Raw genomic sequence first — 12460 nt, forward strand, 5'->3', positions numbered from 1 at the left:
ATTGCTTTGGCTTCTCTCTCTCTCTCTCTCTCTCTCTCTCTCTCTCTCTCTCTCTCTCTCTCTCTCGGTTCTACTGGAATTCTTGACTTGCTTTTTTCTAGATCTGGGAAGTACAGCATCAGAATTTGATGGATATTGCACTGAATCTGTTGGTTCAGTTTGGTACAATAGCCATTTTCATAATATTAATTCTGCTAATACAGAATCATGGAAAATTTTTCCACTTCCTTCTCCTCCTCTTCATGGTAGATATGTGAATGGGAGTCTCTGGTTACTGAAGTTTCGAAAACCATTTTTGTATTACAAAAAAAAAAAAAAAAAAAAAAAAAACCCAACATGTATTAATTATTTGAGATGGTGATTGTGAAATTGGATTTTCTTTTAATGACCATTAGTGCATCAGGAATTAAACACAAATACTCATGAAAGAAGACATTTGAGTGGCACATGGATAGTGACAGCCATTTTTCAAGCTGTTAAATGTATCATTTTTTCACAAGTAAAGGGCAATCCTTGCAACCCTTCTGCTTTTATTTGACACACTTAGAAAAGAACAATGTATATAGGATTTTATTTTTTGGAAACGAGTTTTGTCACCTAAAATTTTTCCCTTTTATCTTCTGTTTAAAGTGATATTAAAACAATCTATTATCATCTTATTCAATAATCTAACTATAAACCATAAAGTATGTTTTATAATAAAGTGTAATCCTTCTGAGAACCTGGTTCCTCTTATTATCTTCTGTTCTTGTGGAAAGATTTATTATATATTAGATAGCTAAACTTCAAAAAAGAGAGAGTTGGGTGAGAAGATGCATGTATGTTATCCCAGGATTTGGGAGACAATGTCAGAAGAACAGCATATTTGATGACAGCCTGACTTTTACAGTGATAACCTATCTCAAAATCACAGATAGGAAGGAAGGAAGGAAGGAAGGAAGGAAGGAAGGAAGTAAAGAAAGAAAGAAAGAAAGCAAGAAAGAAAGAAGGAAGGAAGGAAGGAAGGAAGTAAAGAAAGAAAGAAAGAAAGAAAGAAAGAAAGAAAGAAGGGGAACCATAAAAATCTAATAGAAAACAAGGTAGATACACACATCTTTTATGTCTGTGACACTGTCTGGCTTGTCCTTTCTAATTCTCTTTTTATGTCATTCCATCTTCGTTGGGGTAAAGAAGTTTACCCACAAACATACAGGGTCTATACCTCAAGGTACACTGTAACCTGCTGTCCATATGCAGTTATTCATTACCGTTTTCCTGCCAAATGTGAAAAATAAAAGCTGAAGACTTGCAAGGGCTGCTTTTACATGTGAGAACAAGACGCTTTTGACAGCTTGACAAATAGCCATCACTGTCCGTGGACCGGGCACGGGAGGTGCAAAATGTACTTGACCTACTTGCATTTGATGAGTGAACCCTCAGAAGAATAAACAGAAATGTTGTGAGTAATTACAGGACCGTGCACAGCGGCTACTGGAAAGAGCAAGGGCTGAGTAGTTCTGTTTTTAGAATCCTGTGCAGGCTTCTTGGGAAAGACCATAGCCCTGCTTTTCTTCCTGTCTCCTGTGGTCCCCCAAAGTCAGTCAAGCAATATCCTCAATGATCCCCACAAACATCTTACATTTTTAATTCCATGATAAAAAAAAAATGATACTCCAGTAGAAATCTCTGTCATGAAAGAAAAATTAAATCTCTGGCTGATTCCTAATGTGTTTTTAATAATCCAATGCCATATCAACTCTAACTTGCTCTAGCATAACTGCCAAAGGTTTTATCATTTTTATAGAAGGTTCATGGAAGAGGATTTCCTTAAAGCTGTCCAGAAACTCTGAGAAATTCACACCCTCTGGCTTAAAGTCATTATCATGCAAAACACATTATTCCAATACTTGAGATTTGATTTGGGAATAAAATGAAGATTGTGTCTAAGGCCTATCATATTATCTCATTAGCGGGCTTCCATGACTGTCGTGAAATTGGCAGGTATGAGCTGATCTGTGGTCCCAGAATCATTTTCATCCTGTATTACATCTGGGACTGGCAAAGCATTATTGATAAGAATAGTTCTCTAATAATTGTGGTGAATCTATTTATTGTGTGGGACCAGACTACAAGTCTTTACATACCATTGTTTTCTATTTCTCTTGCATGTGTCTATATCCATATCTTTCTAATCTATATCTACATATCTATATCTTCTATGTTTGTGTTCATAAGTTGAAGTTCATTAGTTTATCCTGGCCTGTAGTGTTTCATCAAAACTAGGGTGCTCAGCTGGCTTATACAATAATAACCTATCTCAAGAACAAGTATAGAAAGGAAGGAAGGAAGGAAGGAAGGAAGGAAGGAAGGAAGGAAAGAAGGAAGGAAGGAAGGAAGGAAAGAAGGAAGGAAGGAAGGAAGGAAAGAAGGAAGGAAGGAAGGAAGGAAGAAAAGAAAGAACGAAGGAAGAAAGGGGAGCCATAAAAACCAATAAATAAATAAATGAAGGAAGGAAGTAAGGAAGGAAGGAAGGAAGGAAGAAAGGAAGAAAGATGCACCATTTATTTTATGTCTTTGACTGACTGCTTGCCTGGCTGATCTTCTCTAATTCTCTTTTCATGTCAGTCCATCTTCCTTGGGGCAAGAGACCATTGCACAGTTTCCATACCCTTTCGATTTTTTTTTCTACTGAAGCTTAGGGAATCATAAAAAAAAAAAAAAAACCAGAAGGAGTAGACAGCTGCAGTGCAACAGATGTGATCTGTGCTATTGCACATATGAACTCTCGGCTGCTAGGACTGCACACACAGACCTACACAAGACCCAGCATCCCAGCCAACATCAGGGAGGAGGTCATAAAGTCCCACCCCTAACTGAGATTGCCATATGACTGCCATGGGAGGAAGTTGGTTTTCTTCAGAGACAGATGCCCTGGAGTCTGCCCATGCTCTAGGACATGGTCCTACATCTATGCACACACAGGCAGGAATATATAGACTCTGGGTTTTAATTAAAAAGAAACACGGGAAGTTGAGAGGAAAAAGTGGTTGGGGAGCTAGGGAAGGAGTCATAAGGCAGGGAAAGTGGAAGGGAGTTGATCAAAACACATTCATGAAATTCTCTCAGTATAAATTTCCTCTCAGGAGGAAAGTCTCTACCAAGCCTGGAGAAATAGTTACATAATGTCATTTTTTATGTGAATGTACTAACTTTTTAAGTGTGTTGTAGTAGTGAGACTTGAAAATGCTGAACAAAGTTAACAAAGGTTTTAGTTTTTTAAGACTTATATTTCTACTTCCCCCTCCCTTGTGTGTGTGTGTGTGTGTGTGTGTGTGTGTCAGATGACAACTTGTAGGAGTCTGTTCTCTCCTTCTACTATTTGGATCCTAGGTATAGAGCTCAGGATATTAGGCTTGGTACCAAACATCTTTATCCAATGAGCGTCCCACTAGTCAAGGATGTAATATTTGAAATTTTTAAAAAGTGAAAAAAAAAGGAAAACCATATGATATAAAGCCAACCTTCTAAATTTAACTACTTGACAGAAATTAACAATAGGCATGGCATTACAAGGCCCCAAGATTAAGATTATGCCTACTTTACAAAGAAAATGTTTAGATGGATTAGAATAGTCTTCCTCCAACTCTTGAACGGAAGCTATGGAAGGAGAGGGTCTTTGGGCGAGACTTCTCAGTTGCTCAAACAACATCATGTCGTCTCTACACTTGTAGTGAGCACATGGGCACTATCTGTGTTGCAGAAGTAATGCACGGAGCTAATGGCAAATCTAGCAGGGTAATGCACAGAAGAGGGCTGGGTGTGGAGGAGGATGGGAGGCAGATATCCATAGGCCTGCCTGGTTTCATTCATACCAATTCCAGATAGCATGGCATTTGCAGACTGATCGGTCGTGTTACTTTTGCCCTGGTCTCCTCCTGTTCTCTTGTTGCAGCCAGGGTAAATCACACCATGTTCTCCACTGCTCCAGGACCTTCAGCTGGCTTCTTTCTCCTGAGCATCAACCCCAGACCCAAGGAGGCTCTATGAGACCTTGACCCCATCAGCCACACTTTCTGCCCTTAACTGTTATTATCTTCTCCCTCTCTAAACACTTTTCTACCTCAGATTCTTGGACTTCTAGGAGGCCTCTGTCTGAGTGTCAGAAATGATGCTCCCTCTTTATGTTCACCCCGAATGTGAACATATCTCAGAGAACCTGAGAACCCCCCCTTTTTTCCTGCTAGCTATTCCACAGGACACACTCTTGCTAGTGAGCATCCTTTCTTGTTACCCTCGTACAGTTAGAATGTGCCCAGTGTGGGGAGGCTTTCTTCTGTTTATTTTCATGCTATATCCCAGTGCCTGGACTTGTGTCTGTTGTGCACAGGGTTGGGATCCAGTGTTCTGTGGATTTACATGATTAGTTTTATGGTAATGTTCGCAGAGAGTCCTGCTTTCCCAGACCCTGTAGCTTCATTTTATTTTCAGGAGGTGATGGATGGCCCCTCATTCAGGAAACACAAACAACATGTAAACATAATTCAGATACACAGATTCCAAGGCCAAAAATAGCTCGTTCTACTTTCATATTCCAAGTTTGTAACATATTGTATTCACTGAGCGTATTTTAAACAATACTGTTTTTTACTGTCCACGGCAGTGCTACTCAATTTGTTTCCTGAACTGCAGTATCGGCATTCCCCAGAGACCTGTCAGAAATACACGTTCTTCATCTCTGCCCCAGGCCACAGGGCTGGGGCTCAGATCCTAGGCTTTCATAAGCCTGTGGGTGATCCTCTGGGATCCCCAAACTCACTTCAGTCCCTTGACTTCTTATTAGCCTTAACGTCCCGTACCTGTGAATATAAGAGCAGAGATGTGTCCCTAGAGACACGGTTTCTTTGAGGAAATGTAGAAATGCATTGTAGGATCTAGAGGCTGTGAAGGATCATAGAAGACTTCCCAAGACACTGATTATGAGAGAATTCTAAAGGCAACGGGAGTCTGTGCGCTGTTTCCAAACAAGCATCATGGATCAGGGTGCCCTGCGGTGGCTCCAGTGTGACATCACTGGAGGACACAGACAGTACTAGGCAGGTGTTTTTGGGAGGATGCCATTTCTGAGTCAGTAGGGCATGATGGAGTTTCTAATATAACCCTGTTACAGGGGCATACGATGGTAATGCTGGGCATGGAGGAATATCTCACAGACTTTTAAAATGATTTAAATTTTAGAGCTCTGTGCACAGGGTCTTCTAGTCAGACATGTCTTAATGATTTTTTGGGTTCCAAGTGACTTCTCTGAAACAGTGACAAGTTCCATAGAACAAATAGTGTTAGCATGTTTTACATACATCATCATATGACCTCTGCTAGATTAGATACTCTCTCATGACTACAAATATCTGAAAGGCACACTCTTGACCTGCACACATATTTTTTTGTTAAAAAAAAAAAAAAAAAAGAGTTAGACTGTTTGTTTGTTTTTTCCTGGAAAAGAAAAGAAACAAAAACTGACGTTTTACTCTTGTCCACATATGCAGTGTCCATAAAAGCAGGTAGAAGGTTGGTTTCTCTGCTTTCATTTTGCATCTGTCTCCTTTACTGCCTTACAATAGTGGATAGGATTCCTGTTCAACTCTGCACGCAGACATGAGGCTCACATGAGGACTGACTGGACCAAGCAGCTCATGCTTCTCTTTCAAGGTTGAAGACAAAGTATAGGTAATGAAGGGACACACCGCCAGCACATTACTCAATGTCTTTCTTTCCCCAGTCCTGGATGAAGACCAAGAGAATGGAACCAACATTCTTGTGTTCTAGACACAGCGTAGACCTACAGACAGCTCAACCTTTTATGCCACCACTCCCTAAGAAAAACCAATTATTCTACGAGAGGAACCATGAAGCTTGCTATCCCTGCTCATCAACTAAGCAGGAGATATTATTTCACGATACAAACAGAACTGGCCCCGGAATTATTGGACTTTTCCAGGATCCCACAGAGCCAGCCCCGAGAACCCAGCCACAGTATTAGCAAGGCTGATTAATTATTTCTGACTACCCCTACCCCTGCTCCAACTTCTTCTTTATTTATGTTTGAGGTGTACATCAGAATCCTTAGGTCAGGTCTGAGGATGTTATTCCCTGTTTTCACATCATAGCTACAGTGACTAAATCCCTGTCTTGATTTTCAACATGGCTTTCTTGCTTTGGTTTCTGGATTAAAGAGCCAGTCATCTCCCTGACCCCAACCCTAGCCGATGCTTTGAGTGCCATTTTCAAAAGAACCCCTAGTTAAACCTAGGGGGTGAAATTGTAAACACAGATTGTAGTAAACTGAATAAGGTATTTAGTATATACATACAAGATTATTTTGCTGTTATAATTGTTGAAAAATGAGTAGAAATGGTTGAGTTTTGCTCAAAAAAGTAAATAAATGTATATTTTATTTTTAGAAAGAGACTTTGAATATCACATTATAGAATTAGTTGATTGATCTACTAATATAATGAACTGATTTGGTCAATAAATATCTGAAAAGTAGGATGAATAAACTATTTTATTTTAATGCTTTGTTTAACTTTCAACCATACCCACTTTACACAAAATATATACGGTCATCTTGTTGATCAGCAAAACATATAGATTTTTTTGTTGATGTTTGTATAACTGATATTTCACTAAATACCCATTGGTAACTCACAAATTAAAAAAAAAAAAAAACTTTAACTCTGTAATTTGTAGATTTGTTAAAATGACACATTCAGGCCATTTGTTCTAACTATGGAATTATCAGAGGTGTTCTACCTTGAAGTCAGCTATGCTTTCTAGTTTTCATTACCCCATTCCGACTGCCACAGTCATGTGTACAGGTGTAACAGAAGATGCATCTTTCGAGATTCTCTCGTGTCCATGAAGCTCTAGAATTGCTGTCTGTGGTGGCTTCAATAGACTGACACCCACAGGGTTATGTTCAAAAACACCAGACAGTCTACAGCTTACTCATCACTTCATCTTGTCAGCTCTATGTCTATAACTCACATTTTTTGATTGTCAGAATATGAGCATGTTACAGTCCTAATTTCTTAAGACACTTTTTTCTACTAAATAGGGTTTTATTTATGTCACTTGTGTGTCCACCAAACTGTTCAGCACTATGATTCCCACCAGAACTGACTGCTTGTTTTCTGAGGGTCATCCCTCAAGTATTTATTTGGCCTCAGACACATTCTTTCCCAAGGTAAATTCTTCAGTAGGACTTGCGGTCTGAGGGCAGACAAGCTCGTGCTGGCTTCAAAGACTCTAAATTTTGTTCTTGAGCAATAGTTTTTGGGGGGCGTGTGCTAAGTTGTAAATTGGAGGCACTGCCCTTGGCAGTAGGCCACTGGTCCACGATCCCTATTCTCTCACTTCCCTCAGGAGCCATCCTGGGTGCTGCTCCCATTTTGCAAATCGTGGTTGTCTTGAGCTTTCGGACCTCTTTGTTCTGGGTGTTCTTTCCTTTATGGAGATGAGTTCACATTTGTTTGTCATGGTTAGGGTCAGTATACCTAACCTCTGGGGCAATCTATACATCTATGCAGCTATAGCTGGGAACTGTGCTCTTGTTCACTGCAAGACCATGGTCTTAAGAAGTAGTTAGACTGTATGTATCAATTTTAGCAAGAGGCATTTTCTATTATTTTAAGCTTTCATCTTTCTTGCCTCAGGATCTCTAATGCTGACAAAACATGCGAGCCAGTTCAAGCTTATCTGTATCTATGTGGGAGAAGAAAAAAAAAACTACTCTAGAGAGACAATTATTGGTTTTTACTTGTATGCATGCCAAATTTACTACTGTTCTACCATTACTTATTCATATTAGATAATAAAAGCTTAAAGAAATATATCAATATCATCATTGTAACAAAACAATGAATGTGAGCTAGGGTCTGACTCTCTGGACCTTCCCTAACCCTAATTACAAACCTGATATTAATATGTGAGACCCTTGGAGTCTTTATCCTCAGGAGTAGGATTAATGTCATAAAATGAATTCATGATTGATCACTACAGTCAAACAAGAGAATATTTTACCTGGAATATATTGGCATCCAGATAATATGTACCTCAAAATATGTTTCTGGCACAAGGATTATTTGGGTCAGTGTTTGAAGAGTCAGTGTGACCAATATTTGCTTTTCCACAGGCTTTGAGTCCCTTCACATCTCCTCTATGAAAGACACCAACAAGATGACTTCTGAAGAACAGAAGCCAGTCCCTTCCAGATTCCACCTTCTGGTACCTCCACTGTGAACTGTCCAGCCTTCTAGACTATAAGGAAGCCATCCCCAGCACCACCCCCATGTCCAGTCTTGAGCATTTTTATTGCTAGATAAATTTGCCGATACAGCTTCCTGTATTTACCAAAGAAATGAGAAGGAAGGGGCCTTTCATATCAGTGACAATACTGACGTCATGACCTGGGGTCAGACTGTGTGAAAAAGAAATAAAACCTGAAAAAATATCCTTGCCTTTTAAAGCTTTCTCTACACTGTTGAAAATAATCAAGGAAAATGCAGTTTTAAAAAGTAAGGAGTTACAGAAAAGCAAAGGATGAGGCAGATATATGTGTACCTAGTTGTCTACAAAACCCTAACATAGCTTATCATGAGTCTTTAGCACCCCAGCTCCTCAAAGGAGAAACACAACTTAGTGTTCATGGCCCATGCATCATCAGCGTCCCTTACGTCCACTCTGCAATGGCCTTGGTTTTACTGTTCTTGCTATTACCTGTACTCTCCTCCCTATCTCCAACTCTGTTTCCTCAGGACATCCCCCTGTGGTGAATTAAGAGATTCCAGCCACAAATGTACGATAAATCAAGTGTGCTCAGGCCAACTCTCTGGAGAGTCGCTTAACAAACACATTCAGTAGCCTTAAGCAGAATCTCTGCAGTTACCTGGGCCTCTGGCTGCTTCTGAATCACTCTTGCTGTCTGTATCCAGAATGACTGCCAGCCCCACGGAATCCGCAGGCAAGATGTGGCTGCTGAGGTCCACTCGAGTCAAGCTCCTGGGCTCCCATATGGAGCCCTCTGGGGTGCTCTGGCGTCTGTCCCCTCCAGATGCATTTGTTTCATGACTTTTCCTCCGTGGTCTCTGTACTATGTGAACGATACTCTGTTGTTCCAGGTCACAGTTCTGTGTTGGGGCCAGGCAGAAACACAGGAAAATGGAAAGCAATTATATGCAGGTATAGCTTAAGTTGTCCTCAGCGCTAGAGTATATAAAAGTAGCTTAAAAATTGAACACGGAATATATACATTGCATGTGACAGTCAGGTCAGGCAACAGAATTGGAGCTAGATGTAGCCATTTGAAGGGAAGTTGAAAACTACGGAAACATCAGAACATTGTGAAACTTAGTAGGAAAGCTGATTCTAATGCACCCATATGTGTCCTGTAAGCACTACTCACTTAAGACCAACTTACCTCTCGGTTGCTTTGTCCTTGACCTATTTAATTTAAACACTGGTAGTCATTTCTGCTTTCTAAAAGCACTGAAGGTTATCATCAATTACAGGGTACTTGTACACAGAATCATGATGACTGTGCTTGTGGCAGACTATCCCTTTCTGTGCTTGCTGCCATGGGCAAGCGTACTGTGTCACCAATGGGGAAGCTGGTGAATGGTTTGTCTCACATCAGGCTTGTCATGTTCCCCATGTTCAGAACTGAAGTCCCAGAAAAAGGTGGAGCCTATTTCATGAGGGTTCCAAAGCTCTTCTCCTGCCAAAGTCTACTGATCAGAGAGTTCACAGCTTAGATTTTGTGTGTGTGTGCATGTGCCTGTGTGTGTGTATGTGTGTGTGAGAGAGAAGGGGGGGACATGTGCAATTCAACATATTTAGAAAATGTGTACAGTGGTCAGTGGTCATGCTTACATGTGTATTATCTAAAGCTTCACACAGCATCTTGAACCTTAGGATGTGGAATTTGACTGAAGGGAAAAACACTTAACAATGACCAGCTGGATGCATGGGTATGAAGAGTCTCTAGCCCTGTTCCCACACAGCTTCATGGAGCACCAGCAGAAGTGGAAAAGCATGGGACGACCATTGCGGAAGAAATACAGTAGACTTGCCTCCTGTGCAAATATGAGTTTCTGTGTGCTGGGGTATCTTCCTCCCAGTCAGTAGTTTCTGTATGACAGGGGTTGCTGCCCACCCAAGCTCATTAGCTGCTGTAGGACAGGGTATCTTCCCTGCTGTTTATTAGTTTCTTATGACAGGGTTAGTATTCCTCCTGACTTACTAGTTTCTGTATGATGAGGTGGCTTCCTCCCCACCCCCATTTATTAGTTTTGGTATGACAGGGGTATTTTCTCTTATTTCTAAATGATGAGGTGCCCCCACCCCCATGCTTTAGTTCCCACATTGGTAATGATATTGTCAGCACCAAAGACTGCTCTAGAGAGACTGTAGGGAATGTAAAGGACACGATAATACCTATCACACAGTCTTGAAAATGGAAGGCTGTGGCCCCTACCTTGTTAATTAATATGGTCTCAAAATTATATTTAGTTGTTTCAATCTTATGATCCCGATGGAAAACATATGGAGAAGGCAGAACATGCAAAAGGCATAAATGTTGAAATTCTGGCACAATATCAGCTTTCTCTGATCTAAAAAAAGTGTATTAAAAAGAATTCCTCTCTGCTCAAGATCTCTTTGGATGCAAGACAAGCCTGGGCATATTTTCTGGAGCAAATGAGGAAGAAATCTGAGAAATGAGCCACCAACTCCTCTCATGTCCAGACGTCCCTGACATTCAGAATGCTCAGCAAAGGGATTTCAATAGTTACAATGGTATTTACAGAACATATTTCCAAATCTCCATCCATGGTGCTGAGATATATGATTGCTTAATTCTTTAACTCTCTCACAGAAAACACTGTTGATCTAGAGGTCCCTTTGCCAGATGGTGTACTTGCATGTCATACCAACACAGCCCGGAGCCATGCTAACAGCCAGTTCCAATAAGCTTGGTAAAGTTCGACTATGTGGCCATTCCAAGGCCCCACCAGTATGCAGTTCACACAGTAGTCAACAGCCTGCCCCCAGATTTCAGGGCTAGAAATTTTATGTAGGAAGAAGGACAAGAGGACTATGATTGCATAGTCCCTCAGATCAAAGTAATCTTCTCTTGCACACTCTAATGTTCGTGGAAGGAAAGCAAAGCAAAGCCATTGCCTGATAAGCAAAGACAATATATTCCTTTTGAAATTTCGTTTATAATAACTTGTTTCCCCAAGGAGGACAGTGGCTGAGTATTGTACAAGCAAAACAGGTAAGTATTCATCTAGCTGGGCAGATGTTAAGTTTTGATTGGGGTTGTAGACCTGTTAGAGGCTGGGAGACCCATTAGTGTCTCGGGCTCCCTCCAACAGGACCTGTTGTCTACTGTCATTATTCTGGAAAGTAACAGAGAACTCTCTTCCAGACAGCCAGAGTCTGCACATACCTAAAAAGAAGACAAGGCAAGCAAACCCTCCCTTTTCTCTCAAAAGACCCTGCTGCTGGGATCCAAATAGCTCAGAGCTTGGTAGTCTAATTAAGACCTTGGAAATGAGAAACATTTTGAAAATTGGATGATGCTAATCTATAACATGACTCTGTACCTAAGGCGCAGGGATCATGTTGGAAAAGAAGGCAGAAGGACCGTGAGAGTCGGAGTGTCAAGGAGTTTGCTGTGAAACTGTTTCTCCTAGAAATTTCAGGAGCTGCACCCATAAAGTCTCACTAACTGAACATGGGCTGAACAAGGAGGACAGCATAGACATGCTAAAGTGGACAAGGGAATGTTAACAAGGCCTCAACCCCACACACAGAAATGTAGTCAACGAGGTATGCTGAAAGTGGGAAAATGTCTCCCCCAAGGAAGAGTATACCGTTTATCCAGTACCAAATGGTCACCTCTAAAAACATACAAACAACAACATTATACAGACAAAATATGTTCTATTTTTATATCTATTAATGTGTATACATCAAGGTGAATGTAAATATAGATGTTAGAAATATATATGTGTGTATACATATATATGGTAGATATATATGTATGTATATGTGTATATATCCATGTTAGGAATATATGTGTATCTATGTATATCTGTGTGAGTATACATATATGAATCTTAATAAAAATAGACTGTGAACTTTGCAAAAGATCAAGGAGAATGGAGGGAAAAAGGGGGAATGGGGAAATAATTTAATACTATAAATTCAAAAATATAAAAAGTAATTAAAATGTTCTTGATGTCTGAAGCCTTAAAAAAATAAATATATTCTCTGACAAGAAAATTTACTAGAAAATAGAGAGTTACCAGGATGTTACCAGACCCTCAATGCAGAGCCATGAAGAACTGTGGGACTAAGGCTTGAGCTCGCACACCCAGCTGAGCCCAGCAGCAGAGGCGGCAGGAGTCACTCACATCTC

General features: G+C 40.4%; 1 protein-coding gene across 2 annotated transcripts in view; it reads right to left on the minus strand.

Annotated features, from left to right (window-relative positions):
* Nucleotides 1–12460, minus strand: part of PRKN (parkin RBR E3 ubiquitin protein ligase) — a 1122166-nt gene that overhangs the window by 762231 nt on the left and 347475 nt on the right. For both annotated transcript variants that reach the window (XM_080941626.1, XM_080941625.1), the window contains exon 3: nt 8924–9164. In XM_080941626.1, coding sequence (XP_080797752.1) covers nt 8924–9164 — 241 coding nt within the window. The remainder of the gene's footprint in view (nt 1–8923; nt 9165–12460) is intronic.

The sequence above is a fragment of the Micromys minutus genome (assembly GCF_963924665.1).
Source record: "Micromys minutus genome assembly, chromosome: 30".
Lineage (NCBI taxonomy): Eukaryota > Metazoa > Chordata > Mammalia > Rodentia > Muridae > Micromys > Micromys minutus.